The sequence below is a fragment of the Podarcis liolepis genome (assembly GCF_965112155.1).
Source record: "Podarcis liolepis genome assembly, chromosome: 10".
NCBI lineage: Eukaryota > Metazoa > Chordata > Lepidosauria > Squamata > Lacertidae > Podarcis > Podarcis liolepis.
Window position 1 is genome coordinate 29,993,995 of NC_139562.1, and position 19,647 is coordinate 30,013,641.

Consider the following 19,647-nt stretch of genomic DNA (forward strand, 5'->3'; position numbering starts at 1 on the left):
ATCAAAATTGCTGCAATTAAAAATAAGGGCATTGGCTGAATTTTACAAGAGTATTTGTATCCACTCTTCAGTCAAAAAGGCTCCCAGAGCAGCTTACATACAATCAATTGAAACAGGACAGTTTCTGCCTGCAGGCTTAGAATGTAAACAACACACAAGGGGGGATTTCTCCTTGCCCACCCTCCTTTCCCCCCTCTAATTGGCTTCATAATGTTGAGTTTGAATGTGTGTGTCCTGCACTGACTGAGGGCTCATCCACACTTCTGTACCTCCTGTCTGAGAAGTTTTTCTTCAGTCCCACTGCTTTCCCTGGGAAAACCTGCTGTGTATCACTGAATTGGAACAAATGTCAATCAAGTTTTCTGCAGATTACTGCTGAATTGGAACAAGCACCAAACAGTGGGGTTTCCCGGGGAAAGCAGTGGACTAAAGAAAAACCTCAGGCAGAAGGAACAGAAATGTGGACGACAGTGACAACAGCTCCAATGCAACTTATTTACAGCATAGTCTCTTCTCGCTAATGCTTCTAGCCTTCACCCTGGCCAAAAAGTGTCCCCTCTTCACCAATGGTCAGCTTCACCTTTTTAAAAAAAATTGTTTATTGTCTTGAGTTTCTTTTGCATAGGCATAAATTACAATCCAGAGATAGAAAATAAGGAACGGAACAGTGCAGCATTTGCAACAGGCTACATACAGTCTTAGATACAAATCCAAGCACAATTGTACATAACTGTTTTCATAGGAGAATCATTATTATTAATACAGCACCATCAGTGTGCATGGTGCTTTACAGAGTACAACAGGCCAGGTCAAAAGTAAAGGGAGCGGGCAAAGAAGTCATGCTTTGGAAGGTGCCTCCTACTTGCTGTCGCCTTGCAAATGCCATCTGAGCACCTTGCTACTGATCAGGGAGCTGACACAAGCATGAAATGCCTACAGTGGTCATGAAGCCATTATGTGCATGACTCACCAGCATTCTTCAACTGTTGACTCTTTGCTTGGTGTGGCTTTGAGTAGACCCTAGGACCAGGAACGTTTCATGCTTTTCCAAATACATTCATTCATAAGCTCACTGAATGTTCATTTGGTCACTCTAGATTTTTAATCACTTTGTTGCACTTAGGGTCTGTTAAACACATCCTTTCTTTCCATGCAACTAGTAGAGCAGAGAAGCCTATCTACATAAATTATTGTATGGAGCCCAACTGTGGGAAACTACCCCACAATGATCAACATGGGATTTATACACCCCTAAACAGACTTCTCCATTTTCTCCCAAGTACAACCTAGCCATCAACCTCTTTTATGAGGAGTAGAGAACAGGTAAAAATCAGTGCTTATTACACCCCCCATCTTTTGGAGAGTACAAAGACAAGAGTAAGTTACCTATATTTTTTTTTGCCTACAAAAAACACACAAGTTTTTATTAGAAATTCCCACCCCACCCCAACACCATAAGTTGACCTAGTGCTTTGTAGAAGCACAACAGGTTGCCTACCAAGCATGGTGAGCTGAAGCAAGCCTCTAAAACTGCCTAATTTCAGGCTACCTCGCCCAACATTGCCCCATCGCTGCAGAGAATCTGGAGCTGTATCACTCCCAGCTAATAGCTATCTGCTCAAAGACATCCAGTAAGCAAAAGCCCAGCACCCCTCAAGGCAATTGGTTCCACTGTCAGATTGCTCTTACCTTTAAAGAAGTTTCTCCTAAGGTTTAACCACAATCCACCCTCCTGTAACAGCCTGGTTTTTTCCTAGCCCTTATTCTGTATTTCAGATGAAAAAAGCAGGAAAACCTGGCCAATGTATTTTTGTAATGCAAACCGCACACACACACCTTCCAGAATGCTGCTTTTGCATGTCAGATGCAACTCCTGCCTGATATAAAGCAAGAGTTGCTTTTGACCATGTGGTCCTTCTACTTGCTTTCTAGGAAAAAAACTGTTGGAACTGGCCTTTATTCTCTTGTTGCATGCAAGGGCATCAAAACACTTCACAAGGATTCTGCCATAGACCAAAGAGCATAGCAGTTATTACTGGACCCTGATAGAATGATGTGCCTCTTCTAATAGTGCAGGTCATCTTAACTGATCCTGCAAGCCGCATGGCTGTGTTAGCTGGAGCAGCTAACAGCACCAGACTGGGGAAGCTGTGAAATGCTTAGAAGATAAACTGTGTTGATGTACTTCCACAGTAGCTTAGCAAGAATGCATAGATAGATAGATAGATAGATAGATAGATAGATAGATAGATATGTGTTTAGTTAGCAATGCTAGGCCCTTTAGTTATAATCAGGATTATGTGTTACCAGAAGCATCCAGGCAAAAGCTGTTGTTGGGGTGGAGGTGAGTGTATGCTAAATCCCACCACTACTCATGGTTTCAGGTTTAAAATAGGAAAGCTGCCCTCTTGTCATTTGAACTACCTTCATCAATCCTTATGACTTTTTTAACACTGAAGCTGTGAGATCCACGTAATACTGTTATTTCCTTATGGATATGTTCTGTTTCTTAGAATCACACAGAAGCTTGTCTTCTGTTCAACCCCTTATCTACTTGATGTGTGTCATTATGTAATTAATTTATATACTGCCAAAGTGGCTTCTACACATAACTAATGCCACTTTCCTGTTATAGCATCCTCAAAAGGTTGTGCCCTTGATCATATTTACTCAAGAGTCTACTTGGCCCCTCGATATAGTTGAGAAACCAGCTGTATTCTATATAGCTTGGGGAACTACTCAAGCTGGACACAGCATTAGCCCACTCCTCTTGGGATTTAGGATGAAGACAAATGCTTCTCCCTCCAGGAGTGAGAGTGGGTTTTTCTGCTATGGGGCAAACCCTGTTTTTCCTCCTGCCACACTGACTTCTCCACTGACATAACAAATCTGCGGCCAGTATGAATTTTTGCAGCTTCTCACTCCCCTTTTCAGGCACAACTTAGCTTTTGCCAGTTCCCCAAATGCCCGTATGTCTTATATTTCTAAATGTTTATTTGGTGCCATCCCTAAGTGGACATTGTTGCTATGGCCAAGCCCAAATGAAAAGCGATGGGCCAGCTGTTGTGGCAATCGGCACTCTCCACAGATAGCTGGAAGGGAGGTGGGAAGGACACAGCCTCCTGCTTATGTTAAGGACTAGCTTATCGGAACTCCGCACAGCCAGCTTGCCCTGAAAATAAAAGGCAGGTAGGAAAGAAACCCTGATTGCTCCTACATTAATTTCAGTTCAGAAATTTTCATTACTCAGCACTGCCCATGTGTTTTCAGCCTTAAGTTTGGTAAAAGCCTAGATGAAGGCACTATTTTATGAGATACTGTATCCATACCAGGAAGGCTGTCCCTCCAGAGTACAACTGTTACTGCTGGCAACTACAGATACCTATTTACTATAAATAACTAGTCAGCAAATGTTAATGTTAAGCAAATGTAACAAATTCTGACCTTTATTACCTTACCCAAGTAGTCATGAGATTTCCCGTATGGGCTAGTCTATATATTGCAGAAGAATGAGGCAATCACAGAGAGCGTACCACTTCAGAGTAAAGATGGGTATGTATGCCATTTTTTAAAATATCCTTTGCAAATTAAAATAAAAACTGGCATAGCAGGGAGAGAAATCCCACCTTTATTCCTCTGCTAGTTTTCTACTAACAGTATGGACGGGAAAATGCAAGGCTGTCCATTGTACCACCTCAGAACTTGAGCTGCTTATACTACCTAGTCTTATTGCACGTGGGGATCAGGTGCAGAAACGTGGAAAGATTTTCCTCACCCTTTTTGACCATATGAACCCACTGGGCATTGCAGCAGCATGTGAGTTAAAACCTGCAGAACAAGAGCCAAGCACCCCTTGTTTCCTTTACAATGGAAGAAAATGAAGTTTATTTGAAGCAGGGCTCATCAAGGCCCTGTAAGCTCTATTTTAAGATTGGGGCACATTCTCTGAGATAACGGGTGTCTCTGAACATGTACAGAATGCTTCCCCTTGCCACTTAACAAGCAGCCCTGCCACACCTGGGAGTTAGGCTAAGCAAGCACGACCGTGCTGGCCAGACAATATTCATTCCCTCTAGAAAATTAAGCGTTGTAGAATGGGAATGAGTTCCAACAGGGATACATATTAGCAGAGCTAAGCAGTTCCATTAGAAAACCAACTCTGAGCACTGAGTAGTGCTCTTCTCCCATCTTTCAACATGGCAGCCTTTGTTGTTAAATACTTAACCTGACAGGGCAAGCCCATGCATGTTCACGCTGAAGTAATTCCCACTAAGCAAAATGGGGCTTACTTGCTAGTAAGCTTGGTTAGGATTGCAGCCTCTCTCATTTAAATAAACATCAATTTCCCCCTCTTGTCTTTTTCTACTGTGCAGGCTTCTTTTGCAGCCAACGCCAAACCACTTTTTACAGTGTGATAAACAAAAAATTAAACCTTTCCAACCCAGGAAAGGGAAAAACAACAGCATGGGGTCTCCTACTACCCTTATCAAAGAAAAATTCCATAGATACACTCCCCCCCACCAAAATATAATATTGTTACATAAACACTGATAGAACTATGACAGTATCATGGCACAGCTTTCTAAAGGAACACCCAGAAACTATTTTTCCTTGATGGTGGAGGGGGAAGAGATGAACTGCATAGGCTTTTGTTTTTTTCAAAAAGCTGAATATAAAATACCAAAAATCAAGAAGCCCTCTTTCTCCCTCTGCATACTGAAAGGTACCCCCACCCCCTGCCCTTAGGAGAGAACCAATTGACCAGGATAGGAATTTTGAAGTCTCCATGCTTCCCCTCGTAACAAAAAGAAGCGTCACTCATCCCAAGTTGCTCTCCTTTCCAACACTGCTTTTCTCCGTCTGCCTTTTGTCAGTCTGAGGCGCAGAACTTGAGGTAGCCAGTGAGCAAGGCTGCGGCATGCAGGAGGGGTTAAGGGACCGGCTCCCCATGCACGCGGAAACGATAAATACAGGTGTACTCCGGGTGGCCCCAGTTGCTGAGAACTCTAAGCTCAATAAGCTGGAAAGCTGCAATCCTGCCTTCATCCTGAGGATGTAAAAAAGGGGGAAGCAGGGAGGGAAAAGGGAAGAGAGAAAGGCAAAATATTGAGGAGGGCCAGAGAAGCATCAAGCTTGTTTCTTTAGAGACATAGGGCTGCCATGCCGCCTCCTCTACCACCACCCTCTTCTGTGAGATGCTCTGGCACTGCTCACACTGGCATCTTCAGGTAGGGCTGAGAGAGGGCCCCTGCCCTACCTGAAACCCTGGAGACCAGCTGCCCATCAGTGTAGACAATACTGAACTAGATGGACCAAGTCACCTGATTCAGTCTGAGGTAGCTTCCTAAAAGCTACCACACTCTCCAGTTCTACCTTGGGCTAGGGTTTCGACCCACCACCACCCTTCAAACCTTGCACCATTTCCTTCCTTACCTGCAAGTGGAATGTTTGGATGGGATCCCCATCCTGGCTGTACGTGAACTGGCCAAGGAGGGTGCCCTCTTGCTGCCCTTCTTCTGTTAAGCCCTGTGGAAACAAAAACAGGTTGGGGAGAAGGAGGGAAGGGGGTGAGAGAATGGGGAGGGGAGGGCCGTGGGGAGATCAGAGCAACCGCAGGATCAGAGAGGGGGGAGGGACACAAGTGCGGTTAAAGGCCAGTCTTGTGGCTGCATGCCAAAATGAAACACACAGGGCTACGAGGAGGTAAGGGACAAACGGGAGCAGTAGAGGGGTGGGGAAAGAAGGCTGATGGTAGTTATGAACGTCAATGCCTCTTCCTCCTTTCCCAGAGAGGTGCAATTTTGGAATCTCACACCTCCACACCTGGGACCCGTCATTTGTTAAGGGTTCTGAGAGTGGGGTAACTATGATCCCCAGGATTTTTGAGAAAAGCCATGTGCTGTAAAAGTGTGATGTGAATGCAGTGCCTTATACTGTCTTGATTTATTCTGTCCCTCTTGAATACCCTGGGAATTGCAGTTCTGCAGGACGGGCCTTGGGCTCCAAATGAAATTTCAAGACATTCATACTACAGTTCCCAGGATTCTTAGGGAGGTGGGGGAGCTGCAGCAGTGCACTTGGACAAAGACTAACATCAGTATGCATCGTACATATGCCTGCAGTCTCGGCTCCTGGTTGTACCAACCCAAACTTCATCATTAATGATCCCAAGGTGTCTTAACAAATGGCTCCTTTCACCCCAGACTCTTGGGTTGCCTGGTGTATCTGTATTCACACTGCACATCAGCCTTGGCCAACATGGAACTCTTTGGACTACTCTTTGGACTACAACTCCCATCAGGCACAACTGATGGAGGTTGTGGTCCAAAACACTTGGAGGACACCAGGTGGGTGAAAGCTGATGTATATGATTGAACTGAGAGCCAGTGTGGTGTAGTGTCAGACTAGGACGTGGGAAACTAGGGTTCAAATCCCCCCTGGTCATGAAGCTTACTGGGAAGTACCGTTTGCTAAAGATGCTGAGCAACAATCAGTCCTTCTTCCCAGGGAAATCTGTCAACTGTAAGGTTAATAGGGGCCTCCTCTCAGCACACTTCACAAACTACAGTTCCCAGGAGTCTTTGGGGGGGAAGCCATGACTGTCTAAAGTGGAATAATATTGCTTTAAATGTATATCGTGCAGATGGGGCCTTAAATAGCTGTGCATCTGACCACCCAGTTGGGCAAATTTATGAAGGGCATCTTGCTGTACTTTGGGGGGAGAGAGAAATCTGAGGAGACTTCTGGTGGAAAAGCCCTGGATGCTATTGGAACCTCTGCTAGCAAAGTGTGAGACAAGCCTCCCTCTTCTGACTGAGAATGGGAAATTATCTCCAGTGTGCCTCTTTTAAACTTGCCCAATCTACGACATCCTCCCCCCCCCCCCACAGTCCCAAGCAAAGAGTGACTTACATAGACCGCAAAGTCCTTGGGGGCGCTGGGAATGGTCCCTTTGGGAGAGAGGGCTTTGGAGATGTGTTCTAGCGTCACAGCTGTGGGACGGATGTTGCTCGAAAGGCGAATGACAGCAAAGCCTTGGGAGCCTTGGAACGCCCAGCAGTTTCCAGGGTGGACATCTGGCTGAAATTAAATCAAACACACAGAGTTTTAGGTAAGAGTTAGGCTTAACCATTGTATCTGAAAGCAGAAATGATGCTCCAATATGCAAGGACCAGGAGGGAAAACACAATGAACTCTGGGTTGGTACTTGTTCACAAATTTAACACAGCCCTTGGCACCTTATGGTACTGTTATCGTATTCCATATAAAACAAGTATTTAAGAATTTAAGAAGTATTTAACAAATCACCTGGCAGGTGACTAGGAATTCCATGCAGGTCAGGGAGCAAATTGTTCCACCTGTAATATACATTTCGCCTTTCATTTCCAAGGAGTTCAAGGTGGAAAGACATGCTGTAATTGACACGGGAATGCTGCTGAATATGGCAATCAGTCCTGTCATGTGCTTTCTCTCTTCCCCTTATAATGTGGAATATGGCTCATCCTTGTGATGAAGTCATGTAGACCCCCTGTTTCTTACTGCACTCACTACCTCTCTGCTTCCTACAAGGTGGTTTTATATTTACTGCCACAGTTCTGTTTAATTTTTTTACATCAATATCCTGCTTTCCTTCCATCTTGGACCACACACCGGGGCAATAGTGGCAAAAGAACCCAAGGCAAAAAGCAAGAGTTTCTCAGGAGGGTAAACTGCCAGGTTCCAGATTCTGTCTAGTGGGGTGTTTATGCAAAGCTTTGATACTCTTTGAGCATGTAATAGCACACACAGCATATTTTCTCCAGCTCAACATTTGAGACCACTATATTGATACCTGCTTGCATATGAAGTTTACTGGGCCAGTCACATACACACTCTGTCCCAGCTTACTTTATAGAGTAGTTGTGGATATTCACAATACATACCAACCTTCTAGGATGAAGGTCTAAATAAAAAGGTAATCTGCTGGGTGAGGTATTGTGGATTTGAACCAGACACTTTGGGGAGAATAAGGTAACAAAGAAAAGGTAGGGCAGGGCCATTGTACCTTTAATAAAACCTACCTGCAGAATGACTCGTGGAGACTGGGAGTGGTACCACAGGGGGATCCCAAAGAGACTAAGCAATGCAGTCTTGGTCTCATAGGTTTCTGAGCACCGGGTGCTGATAACACTGGCCCCTGTAGTTAAAAAGATATGGGTGAAGGAGAGACACATCGTTTTGCCCTCTGCTCAAAGCAGTAAGAGAGCTCATGCAGACAGCTGAGAAATCTAAAAGATATTTGAACATTCCTTTAACATTCCCCACTCTAACAATAAGATATTCCCAAACTGCAACTGGGCTATTCAATGCATATTTGCATGCATTATTCTGAATGGGCAATTTGGGGTTTAGGAACTTTTCTTGGGAGAGGGCAGAAGCTGAATCTTGTAAAAAACGTGAAAGAGAAGATTCTCAGACAATTCCTTCCTGCAGCAGGAAGGAATCAACATCATGTAATCAACATCATGCCAATTCTAGCTCACGGGCCACCTTTCTTGACAGCTATCAGGACAGAAAGACCAGCCCAGCCAGAGTTTGCATACCTGCAGATTCAAGAGCATAATCAACCATTCCAATGCGATCATCGCTGTAGCGCTTCAGGGCCTGGTTGACAATGTGGTGAACTTGCTGAAACAAGAGAAAGGGAATGAATGTAAGGCGAGAACTCAGGATTCCAAAACTTATTTTTCAGTTTTGTTCTATTCTGCCAGGCTAAAGTGTGCAAATGGCAAGGCTACCTGAGGAATTCAGGTATAGCTTGGCTGGTGCAAATCCTGAGAATGGTTGCATATCAGTGGTGCATCAACAGACCACTAAGACATAAGAACACCTGCCCCCGCCGCCCGGCTTCGGAACGCTGCTCCGAAGCCGGGCGGCGGGGCGGGAACACCTTCTGAAGGCGGCGGGGGGCGAAAGTCTTTGTCCCCCCTGCCTGCCTTCCCAAGGGCTTTTAAATCGCCCCGGACAGCGGAGAAGTCCTCTGCTGTCCCGGGGCGATTTTAAAATGCCGCCCGCCAGCATTTTAAGATCGCCCGGACAGCGGAGAAGTCCTCCGCTGTCCTGGGGTTTTTTAAAATGCTGGGGGTGGGAAGAAAAGCCCTTGTCGTCCCCCCCCAGCCTTCAGAAGAGTCTGAAGAGTCTGGTCTGAAGGCGGTTTCCCTAGGAACGCATTAATTGATTTTCAATGCATTCCTATGGGAAACCGTGCATCGCAAGACGAAAAACTCGCAAGACGAGGAGACTTGCGGAACGAATTAATTTCGTCTTGCGAGGCACCATTGTATTACTTTCACATTCCAGACCTCTAAATACACACACACAGGTAACATTCTACATCACCATCTTAGCATCATTCTTGGAAATGCCCTTGTGAGGAACCACTTCAGCCAATTGGTAAGCGAATTCTCACCTCTTCCGTTACTCCTATGACGCCCTCCCTTTGGAGTACCACCCCGACATCTCGCGCAGAGAGCCGCTGGTCCTCAGAGACTTTGGCAAGGATCTTCTGCTCCAGGTTGAGGAGCTGTTCCTCTAATTCTTCACGATGGAGAAACAGATTGCCTGTCCCGTCCCTTTTAGACTGGGATAGGAATCGGCTGAGCCATATCGGAAACTGGATTTCCACCTGAAATCCAACAAAGAGAAGAACAGGTTTCATAAACACTTTTCCTCCTGTGAATTGCAGACCTTCTATGGAGAGAATGTAAAGAGATTACTGAGAACAAGCAACAGCTGCCCTGGGCTCCCTTGGGAGGAAAGGAGGGGTATACATTTGTTAAATAACAGCAACAGCAATGCTTCCACCTTGGAAGATTTGTTCTTTCTAAGGGGCATGATGGGTGGGGCAGAGATACTTAACAAAAATGTTTGCAGCTTTTCATCTTTTGACATCTTTTAATTTTGACATTTTGCTGATCCGTAGGCTGGACACTGACCTTTCCCACCTCCCGCAGGCCACTTTGTCGGATGGGTGGGGCTGCCCACCTGTCATTTACCTGATGTCATCGTGACAACAGGCAACAAATTTAATAAATATTTGGAATGCATTTGTCGAAACCATAGTGACACATGAATCAACATATACTTGAGGGAAACAATAAGCTTATATAGTTTTGTAATCTTAATTATATTGTATGCTTATTTTGTTTCTGCTGCTTTCCTCTGCTTTTAAAAATGTTTCTGATGTATCCTCTCCTTTTTCTATTCATTTGTTTATTTACTTTAATTTACTATAACAGTATCAATAAAATATAAATAAATAACTTCAATGAGATGTGCTTTCAGCACTGATCAGCAAGCAGGGCTTGCTGTCAGCGCCCATCAGTAATGCACTTTAATCTCCAGACTGTTCCTTTGCAGTCATGTTCTTACCTGCCACACATATGACACACCTCAGATGTCAGGGAAGGTTAAGTGTGGTTTGGGGAAAACAGCCTTGCAGGAAAAATTAGGACATCCGACAGACTTAATTTGGCCCCGAGGCTCTCCATGCCTGGTTCATGTCCACTCCTACATAGAAAGGAGCAGACCTCCAGTTCCCTGGCTATACTACGCTAGAGATAAAAGCTTTCCAAGAAAGGCTTAGCTATGAAGGTCACTGGGAGACCTTGGACTGGAATCACAGGTTTATTGCAAGACTTAAAATGCAGAGATGAGAAACCATGTATATCAGCTTGAGCTGGAGGAAAGGTATTAAATAAATGATATATAAAATAAAATGAACTTACATCTTCCCGCATTTCCTTGATCTGTCCTGGCAAAGAATCCACATGTTTTGACAACCTTTTCTGATCCGAGGCCAAGACCACAAATTCTTTTTTCAGGCCTGTCAGTTGCGCTTCCAGCCTTTCCATCTCCTTTTGGAAATTACCCATCAGACCTTCTTGTGTAGAGCTTCAAAAGCAAAATGAAAATTCAGGTGCTTCAGAGTCGGTTGTATCTTTAATTACCTCCACCAATAATGTTCTACAAAAACTATGTTTGGCTGTGAAGATTTCACCCCATGAAAATTAACCCATACCAGACAGCCTAATCTAAGCTATGTACCACACCATACATTTAAAGCACATTCAACGTATATTTAAAGCACATGAATTTCATCAAAGAAGCCTGGGAACTGTAGCTTAAGGTTGCTGTGAACTGTAGCTCTACAAGGTGGTGAAACTACAGTTCCCAGGAACTTTTGGAGAAAGTTGTGCTTTAAATGTGTGTGAATGTGATTTAAATGGATGGTGTGGATCTGCTCTGATTTCCAATATGTCTTGTTTGCTGTTGATCTCATGGATGTCTCTTTGCGAGACTGTGGATGCAGAAAGGGATAAAAAAATAATAATGAATAAATAGTTAAGATGTTCTGAATGTAGGTAATAGGGCAGCAACTGACTATGCCTCTTTATAAGTACTTGCCATCAAAAAATAGCACATAGTTCCTAGTTGATCTTTGACTGCAACAGGACTTAAGAAAAAGCACTTTCTTAAAAGCACAATGGTGCAAACAGCAAATGAATTAAAAACAATGATGTGCGACCCCCCCTCCAATCTCCTAAAACCATATTTCAGCCACTAATTACAGGTTTCTGGGCCAATCAGGTTTGACTTGTAATATAAGCAAGTATTACAAGCACTGAACATGCATCTTACCAGCTCATTATATGTCAGCATCACTACTTAAAAGGTGATAAATTGTATGAACAGCATTGACAGAAATTCTCAGGTTATTCATGCATCCTGTTATTCCAAGAATACGTAAGTTTCACTTTCAAGTTAAGAACAATGTCGCTTTAAACACAATTCTCTCAGGTTACATGCATTCCTGGCCCTCCTGCTATCGTAAGACAAAAACTGCCATAGGAGAAAACTCTTTCTTGAGGATGCTCAAATTACCTTTGCCACTGCGAAGTCATTTGGAGCATCCGAGTTTCTGTCTCCTGTGGGAGAAACAGAGCACAGGTCAGGAAATAGAAACAAAGCAGAATAAAATCCATTGCTTGTGCAGCACCGTGTGTGTAACTAGAACTGGAGGAGCACAACTGGAGGAGCCACAGTAAGGGATGGATGGATGAATCATAACATATCTTCTATTTGGACCATTCACTACTTCTTTGTCCACTTCTCAGTCGGTGAGCAGGGGTTAAAGCCATCTGCAAAAGTCCTCTTTGAAGAAGCGCCATGCTTCTCATTTAAGTGAGCAGAAAGGAGCCTCCTCTCTTCAACTCACCACTGGCTACATAGGGGAGAAGCAAGAGGCTGCTTCAAAGACTGCTTTTGCAAAGTGCTTCAAGACAAACCTTCCTCACCCCCTGCACTTCTGTTTCAGCCTCTGGAGAGAACAGGATGTACAGCCAATGCAGGACTAAGCCTTGTTCTTCTGCCCATCAGCTGACTTCATTTATTTTTTTTAAATGATATTTATTAAAGTTTCAAAAAAGGTTACAAAAATAAGAAAAAGAGAAAAAAAGAAAAGAAAAAATACAAAACACAGAAAAATAAAAACACTTAAAAACAAATCAGTCTTTCCATGTCTTGTCTTTCATTTACTTGTTTCCTTGACCTCCTCACACCTCCCTTTTTTGTATTCCAGTTCAGTTAAGTTAAGTCAGCAAATCCTTTCCCTCTTTGCTTTTATCCTAATCATTTAACTTAATATATTGTAACTTTGGATTCTCACCTGTTAGCAAACCATTTTTACATACTCCTTTATAACATTGGATGTACAGCCAATGCAGGACTAAGCCTTGTTCTTCTGCCCATCAGCTGACTTCATGCTCCCCCACTGAGTTAGAGCCCCCCCCTAGAAGTTTGGCTTGCATGCCTCATTTAATTAAATAGAGCTAAGCACATGCTTAACCCCCCCCCTTAAATTAGTGGGAGATGTGCTTAAGATCAGCTGCATCACACCTAGTAATGTTTAAAGATGCAGTGAAACAGAATTGAAATAATCAATGTAAAGGTTACACATGTTTTACTAAAAAGTGAAAACTGTAAATATTCTATTTGGATTAAAAATGGGGGGGGGACCACATTACAACTACAAGAGCTGTTAAGACAGTGGTTTCAGCTACATGTAACAAGAAACCATGGTTTAGTGCAACATGAAGAAGCTCCAGCAAGTTCAAGCACTTCCTCCTCCTGTGCAGTCAGGACGACGACTTCTGGGAAGGACCACAGCTCAGACATAGAGCATCTGCTTAGCATGAAGAGGATCCCAGCTTCAATCTCTATCATCCCCCAATAGGGATGGAAGAGACCCTTTGTCTGAAACTCTGGAGAGCTACTGCTAGTGTTGACAGCACTGAGCTAGATTGGGCAACTGTCTGACTTGGTATGGGCAGCTTCCTGTTATTCTGCAGAGTAACTTCAATTTCAAAGAAATGGCATCTTGTGCTGTATGAGCAAGGATTCTTGGCTTATACCAAACTCTAGTGAATGTCACAAGAAACTATCAAGAAGCTTCAAACCATGGTTTTTGAAGCTGGCTTGTTTAACCAGGAATTGTGTTAAGCCAGGATCCTTGGTTGATATGATACAACAAGCCAATATTCTTTGAAAGTGAATGCAGGTGGTATGACAACCTTCCCTACACACTGCATCCTTAAAATATGAAATCAAGTTTTACCTCTGAAGCCTGGGATACTTTCTTCAAGAGACTGTCAAAATCCTTCCGTAGCTGGGATCGAAAAGCATCCAACTCATTCTGTAGGGAGACAAGAGAAGTAGTATATAGCTTTAGAAACAAGCACAAGTTTGATAACTGATTAATAGTTTGGTTTTGAATTGGTTAATCAAACAAACCAATGAACCAAAATATTGACATTGCAAAACTGCAATTAAAGCTCCAGCAAGTAATTTTTGTGCCATTACTTACAGATAAATTGCGTAACTATCTGTTTTTTCAAGCATTTGCCCTCTATGTTGTTGTTCTGCTAGAACCCTCCCCTTAAGATCCCACTTGTTGCTGCTGTTTGCTGCAAACAGCAGCTTCAGGAGATCATTTTTAGGTGGAAAAAATGGTGCAGAGGAAAGGCTTGACCCTTCTCCCATCCCATGATCCTGATCAAGACTGAGCAAACTGCAACTGCTATTTTAAAGCAAGGGTAGGGAGCAACATGCAGAAGGAAGACATGTTTAATGTCAATGTCAGGGTTGCCCCTGAGTGAGTGCCCTAGAGCCATTTCTCAGAAACCTCTGAAAAACAAGGATTGCAGACAAGTTAATGGTTTCCTGAAGCAAGAGCGTTGCAGGGTTTCATCAGGAAGCTACAGGACATGCACCGATAGGAAACAAAGTAGTATGTCCACTCCAAATCTTTTGCTGGCCCAAGCAACATAGAAAGTGAGATTGTGTATAACCACCCCGATACCATGAGCATAAATCGTCATGAATGCAAAAAAGGGATCCAGGCTCTGCTCATACCCAAATTTGAGGAGTGTTCAAAACTGGAAATTAAGCAGTTATGTGCACAAGTCAACATGCTTGTAGCCCTAAAGTCAATTCTCCCCCTTGATGCCAAAATGTCCCCTTCATTCTCTGTTCCTGCCCTACCTGGAGGTGAAGGTCTGACTCTGCACGGAATTCCTCTCTCAAGATGGTTTCTCGTCGTCTCACCAGCCCATCCAGAAGTGACAGGGTATCGTCATGAGACAGGGCTGCCCCTTCCACCGTCTTTTCCCCTCTTTGCAGTTCCAGCACTGAAACTGCACCTTCCAGGCTCTCAAGATGTCTCTCCAGTGCCTGAAGCCGAGACAAAACCTGCTGCTGTCCCTTTTAAATTCAGGGCATGGGGGGGGGGGGAGAGAGAGAGAGAGAGAGAGAGAGAGAGAGAGATGCAGCTACATAAGGCTACTATCACCATAATTTATTAGAAAGAATCTAAAATGAATCGTGTAAAATGCTCTCTGCACCCCTGACAAACTGCAGCTCCCAGAATTATTTCATTTAAATGTATGCTGGAAATGAATCCTAGGCTTCAGATGCAACAAGGCTCTTTCTTTGTTCATCTATTCCAACCCCCTGCAATGTGGGAATCTTTTGCCCAATGTTTGGCTTGAACCCACAACCCTGAGATTAAGAGTCTCATGCTCTACTGACTGAGCTATCCCTTGGATTCTTAACCCACCATAAAAAAGATAAAGTACCCCTGACAGTTAAGTCCAGTCGCGAACGACTCTGGGGTTGCGGCGCTCATCTCACTTTACTGGCCGAGGGAACTGACGTTTATCCACAGACAGTTTTTCCAGGTCATGTGGCCAGCATGACTAAGCTGCTTCTGGTGAAACCAGAGCAGTGCACGGAAACACCATTTACCTTCCCGCCAGAGCCTATTTATCTACTTTCACTTTTTTGGCGTGCTTTCGAACTGCTAGGTTGGCAGGAGCAAGGACCAGACAATGGGAGCTCACCCCGTCATGGGGATTCGAACTGCGACCTTCTGATTGGCAAGCCCTAGGCTTAGTGGTTTAGACCACAGCACCACCCACCATAGTTCCCATTAGAATTTTATGACCATCTTAACCCCAGGTTACAGCTCAGAAGCAGCCAACAGCAAAGTATATGGCTCTGCATGAATCCACCTATGTTTACAAGAATATAATTATATTCCTGTGAAGCAAAGAGGGAACTCCCTAGCTCAGCTCAGCCTGAGGAGTGAGCAGAAATGTTGCAGGGTGTCTCCTACTGATGAACCTCTGAGATCCACATAGTACTCACCTCCGAGAATGCAACAAAATCTCTTGCTTCATCTCCCTTTTTGGTAACAGGAGAAGACAGCTTCATAGATCCCCAAGAAAACACAGATGGGTGGAGTCCGAAGGGGTAAAAATACCAGGCACCTAAATGTGATTAGTAAGGAGAGTTCAGTTACAGTTGGGTTTATCCGATGGGTCTTTACCCGGCTATTCTGTCAAAGCAGATGTCCAGTCTGACTTACAAAAATCTAGTTAAATATAAACTTCAGAATATACACCAATATTCAAATGAGGGCTTACGTGGGTAGGCTGATTTATATAACTCAACCTCATAACACTAGAACATACGGTCACTCAATAAAATGGATTGGCACCATAGCTCAGGACGGATAGAAGGAAGAACTTCACACAAATTAATTTGGGGAATTCACCATAAGATGTGGGAATGGACACCAGTTTTGGAAGCAGTCATGGTTCTTCTAGCTCAATGCTGCCTCCCATGGCAAACCAATCCTGGCAGCCCCAGCCAGCATGGCCAATGCTCAGGGATGGGGGGAGTTATAGTTCAGCAGCATCAGGAGAGCCCCAAGTCTGGCCTTCCCCCATCCATCCTGGAGATGCCAGTGGTTGAACCTGAGACCTTCTGCATGCAAAACGTGGACCCCTACTGAGCTACAGCTTCTCCCCAGAAGGGGAAATTTAAAAAAAATTAAGAGATCAGACAGAATCTTGGAGGATATTACTAACAAAAGCTACCAGCAGAGGTAGCAAAATTGGAAGCCCAGTGTTCAGATGCAGGCAGATAAAACAAAGGAATAATTGCCATAATGCCTTGTCTGTGAGCTTCCAGAGGCATCTGGTTGGCTGCTGCAGGAGGAGGAATGGTGGGTGGTCTGATCCTGCAAAGCAGTCCTTATTACACTACAGTTCTCCCCTTCCTGAAAGGAAGTTGGTGAATAACTAATCATTAAGCAGCACTTATTGATGTGCAGGAGGACCTTGACAGCAATATGGAACTCACCGTAGCCAATGGCAGTCAGGAGCAGCAACAGGAGCAACAGGAAGAGGAGCTTCTTCAGGATTGGATAGCTCCTGAGCACCAAGGAGCAAGAGAGAAAGGGAGAGGATAAGATGCAGTGGAATTCCACAAAGGCAAAACCTGACAAAGAAGCGGAGCAGCCACTGTCTATGGTCAATTTGCCCTTCCTCATAATGTCTACCATAAGGGTGGGGAAATCTTTTTGCAGCCTGAGAGCCACATTTCATTCTGGGCAACCTTCTGGGGCCCCCACATGCCAGTGGTGGACAGGGCAAAAGGCAAAAGCAGGGAAAACAATGTATTTACCTTTGTACAATGTGCTAAATTTCTACATATGCACTGCCACAACTCTCTCTAACCTCCATCCAGGGAAGCAAAAGGCATTATCCAAGTATCAGGGGTGCAAAGTAAGGAGAGTGAGGGGTGGGGCCTGGGAGAGCTCTGAGGGCCACACAGTGAAGCACAGAGGGCCACATTCAGACCCCAGGCCTGTGGTCCCCCACCCTTGGTCTACCACAACGCAGCATGTAGTAAGTAATTATTGCACTGCCCCTCTCAGAGACTGAGATTACTAATCTCTGGACTACCACAACACAATGTGTCAGCCATCAGACTGTGAGCTTTCCCACCCCACAATGCAAAAAGGGACAGGGAAATACGCAACATGACATCTTCGCACAACACTTTGTGCTATGGTTGCCATTAGTGAGAAGAGGAACCAAAGAGAGCGAGATGGGCAGCAGCAGTTGCAAGTCTCTTGCAACCTGTAGCTCCAATCTCAGCCCCAGATACTGGGTTGCATATGGTGGCCCCTTAGTTCAGCTGTCTCCAACCTATTGTCGTCGTCCTCCCAATGCTGTTGGGACTCCAAACTCCCATCAGCCCCAGCCAGCATGGCCAACAGTCAGGGATGATAGGAATTGTAGTCCAGGATCAGCCATGGGAGAGGCCATTCCAGCAAATAAGGGGCAGGCTGTATGACATCAGAAAGACTGCACATATTTAGTTTATTTTTCAAATGGCTAGCCCCCCTAATTTTCAAAAGCAGCTCAAGGCAGCTAACAAATTCATCATTCCAACCACACAACATACAAACATACAAACAACATACAAACAGACTGACTATAAAGTGTCATTCCAAGTTGAATAACAAAATCAAAATAGTAATGCCACTGCAACCACATCAAAGCTAAAACATCAAATACAAACCAGAAAAAGAAAGAAAAATAGTTCAGCATGGCCAATTTTCAGGGAGTCAGAGTCTATCAACTCCTGGGGAGCAAGAGGCTCCCACTCCCTCCTGTAGGGCAAGCTTTGGAAACCCTGTTGGCATTTGCACTTTTCAGCTCCCACCCAATTGCTGCCTCTCAGCCAGTTCAGAAATTGCTGCCAGCCGCATTCCTGAACATTCTAAATTCTCTGCCACACTGACCGTGTTAAGACGAAGACATCCAGCAGGGAGGCTGCAGTGGTCAGGCGGTACCACGCGGTCCCCATCCACCAGTATAGCAATCCAAAGACCCGACCTGCAAAGTCACCAGAGCAGCATGAAAAACAGCAACAGGCCATGTCAACAGCTCAGCTTGTTTCCAGATCTAAGACTTCATTTCCTGCTCTGGCAAAGTGGTATAATACCAGCTTCCCTTCACGCACTTCCCATCTCCCCAATGTAGCTCATCGGAAACAGGTCTTGGCACACAACTTCCTTTATTCGCTTGCCATGTAGGCAGATCTGGCAGCAGAAATGGCAACAGTCAGAGAAACCAGAACATCTAAATCTTCTGCAATGCTCCCACTGCTGTCCTAAAAAACTGCCCTTCTGTTACAGGAAAGTCAGGAGGAGACTCCATCGTGAAAGGGTTGAATTATATCAAGAGATTTGATTCCAGCTCTCTAGGGCTGGATATGACAGAAGGCCAATTTGCTTAGCAATGCTAAGACAATAATGTTATCACTAACTACTGTTGTCACAAATAGTCATGTAATTGTATTGGCACAAAAAGATCTTCAAGAGATGTATGGAAGCCCAAAGGGAGGGTGCCTGCTGCATCTCTGCTGGGAGAGTGTTCCACAGCACTGGACCAGAAACACTAAATGTCGGATTTGTAGTTGAGGCCAGCCAGGCCTCTGTAATATGATGGACAACTAGCAGTGTGATCTCAGTGGGGGTAGAAGGTCTCAGGCTGTCTTTTCATTTTCATTTGCTAACTTGCATAATGAAAATCACTCCTCTAAATAAAACACTTAACAACTTTTCCATTTACCTGGTGATGTAAGCACCAGCCATAGAAAAGAGCCAGCTTTGGAGATTGCATTCCTCAACACAGAACCAGAAGTGTTCTGGTCCAAGTAGGTCTGACCTGCAGGAAACAAGAGTATAGGTTTGTCAGCAAACAGGGCATCACTTCTTCCTCCCTCCCTCACACACTTTGAATGTAAGGAAAAGACATTATTTCTTTATGATTCTATTTCCTTGGTTCCCAAAGTAGAAGAAACCTGTCCAAGGAAACAGAGGGGACTGATAAAGCATTTACCAACCTGCCTGAGTTTTAAGAAGTGCAAGGGAAGCTTTGGTGGTGGTCCCTACACCTAGTGAGGAAGGGGGCACATGGGTGGGCCTTCCCTGTGCTGGCCCCACACCTTTGAAACAACCTCCCTTCTCAGGCCCATCCAATCACAACACTGTTGTCATTTTTTCAGCAGGTGAAAACTCACCTTTTTTGCCCTGCTGTGGGGTGAGGTGTCTTGGGCACCCAGTAGCATAGTGGCAAATTCAGAAGAGCAGGGTTCCTTCATTATAGTCATACCCATGCCCCCTCACAGCCTCACTCCTTCGAATATTGTACAACTTTCTAAGATTATACAATAGTAATAAAAATTAGGGAA

The 19,647-nt window shown here is 44.5% G+C and overlaps 1 protein-coding gene across 2 annotated transcripts in view; it reads right to left on the reverse strand.

The window, feature by feature from the left end:
• Positions 1-581: 581 nt before the first annotated feature.
• Positions 582-19,647, reverse strand: part of SUN2 (Sad1 and UNC84 domain containing 2) — a 30,544-nt gene continuing 11,478 nt past the window's right edge. For both annotated transcript variants that reach the window (XM_083462312.1, XM_083462313.1), the window contains exons 5-18: positions 19,026-19,121; positions 18,194-18,287; positions 16,744-16,814; positions 15,745-15,866; positions 14,581-14,799; positions 13,655-13,732; positions 11,923-11,966; positions 10,767-10,932; positions 9,449-9,664; positions 8,583-8,667; positions 8,061-8,176; positions 6,913-7,080; positions 5,434-5,526; positions 582-5,047 (exon numbers count right to left, since the gene is read on the reverse strand). In XM_083462312.1, coding sequence (XP_083318438.1) covers positions 4,931-5,047; positions 5,434-5,526; positions 6,913-7,080; positions 8,061-8,176; positions 8,583-8,667; positions 9,449-9,664; positions 10,767-10,932; positions 11,923-11,966; positions 13,655-13,732; positions 14,581-14,799; positions 15,745-15,866; positions 16,744-16,814; positions 18,194-18,287; positions 19,026-19,121 — 1,685 coding nt within the window. In that variant the 3' untranslated portion in view covers positions 582-4,930. The remainder of the gene's footprint in view (positions 5,048-5,433; positions 5,527-6,912; positions 7,081-8,060; positions 8,177-8,582; positions 8,668-9,448; positions 9,665-10,766; positions 10,933-11,922; positions 11,967-13,654; positions 13,733-14,580; positions 14,800-15,744; positions 15,867-16,743; positions 16,815-18,193; positions 18,288-19,025; positions 19,122-19,647) is intronic.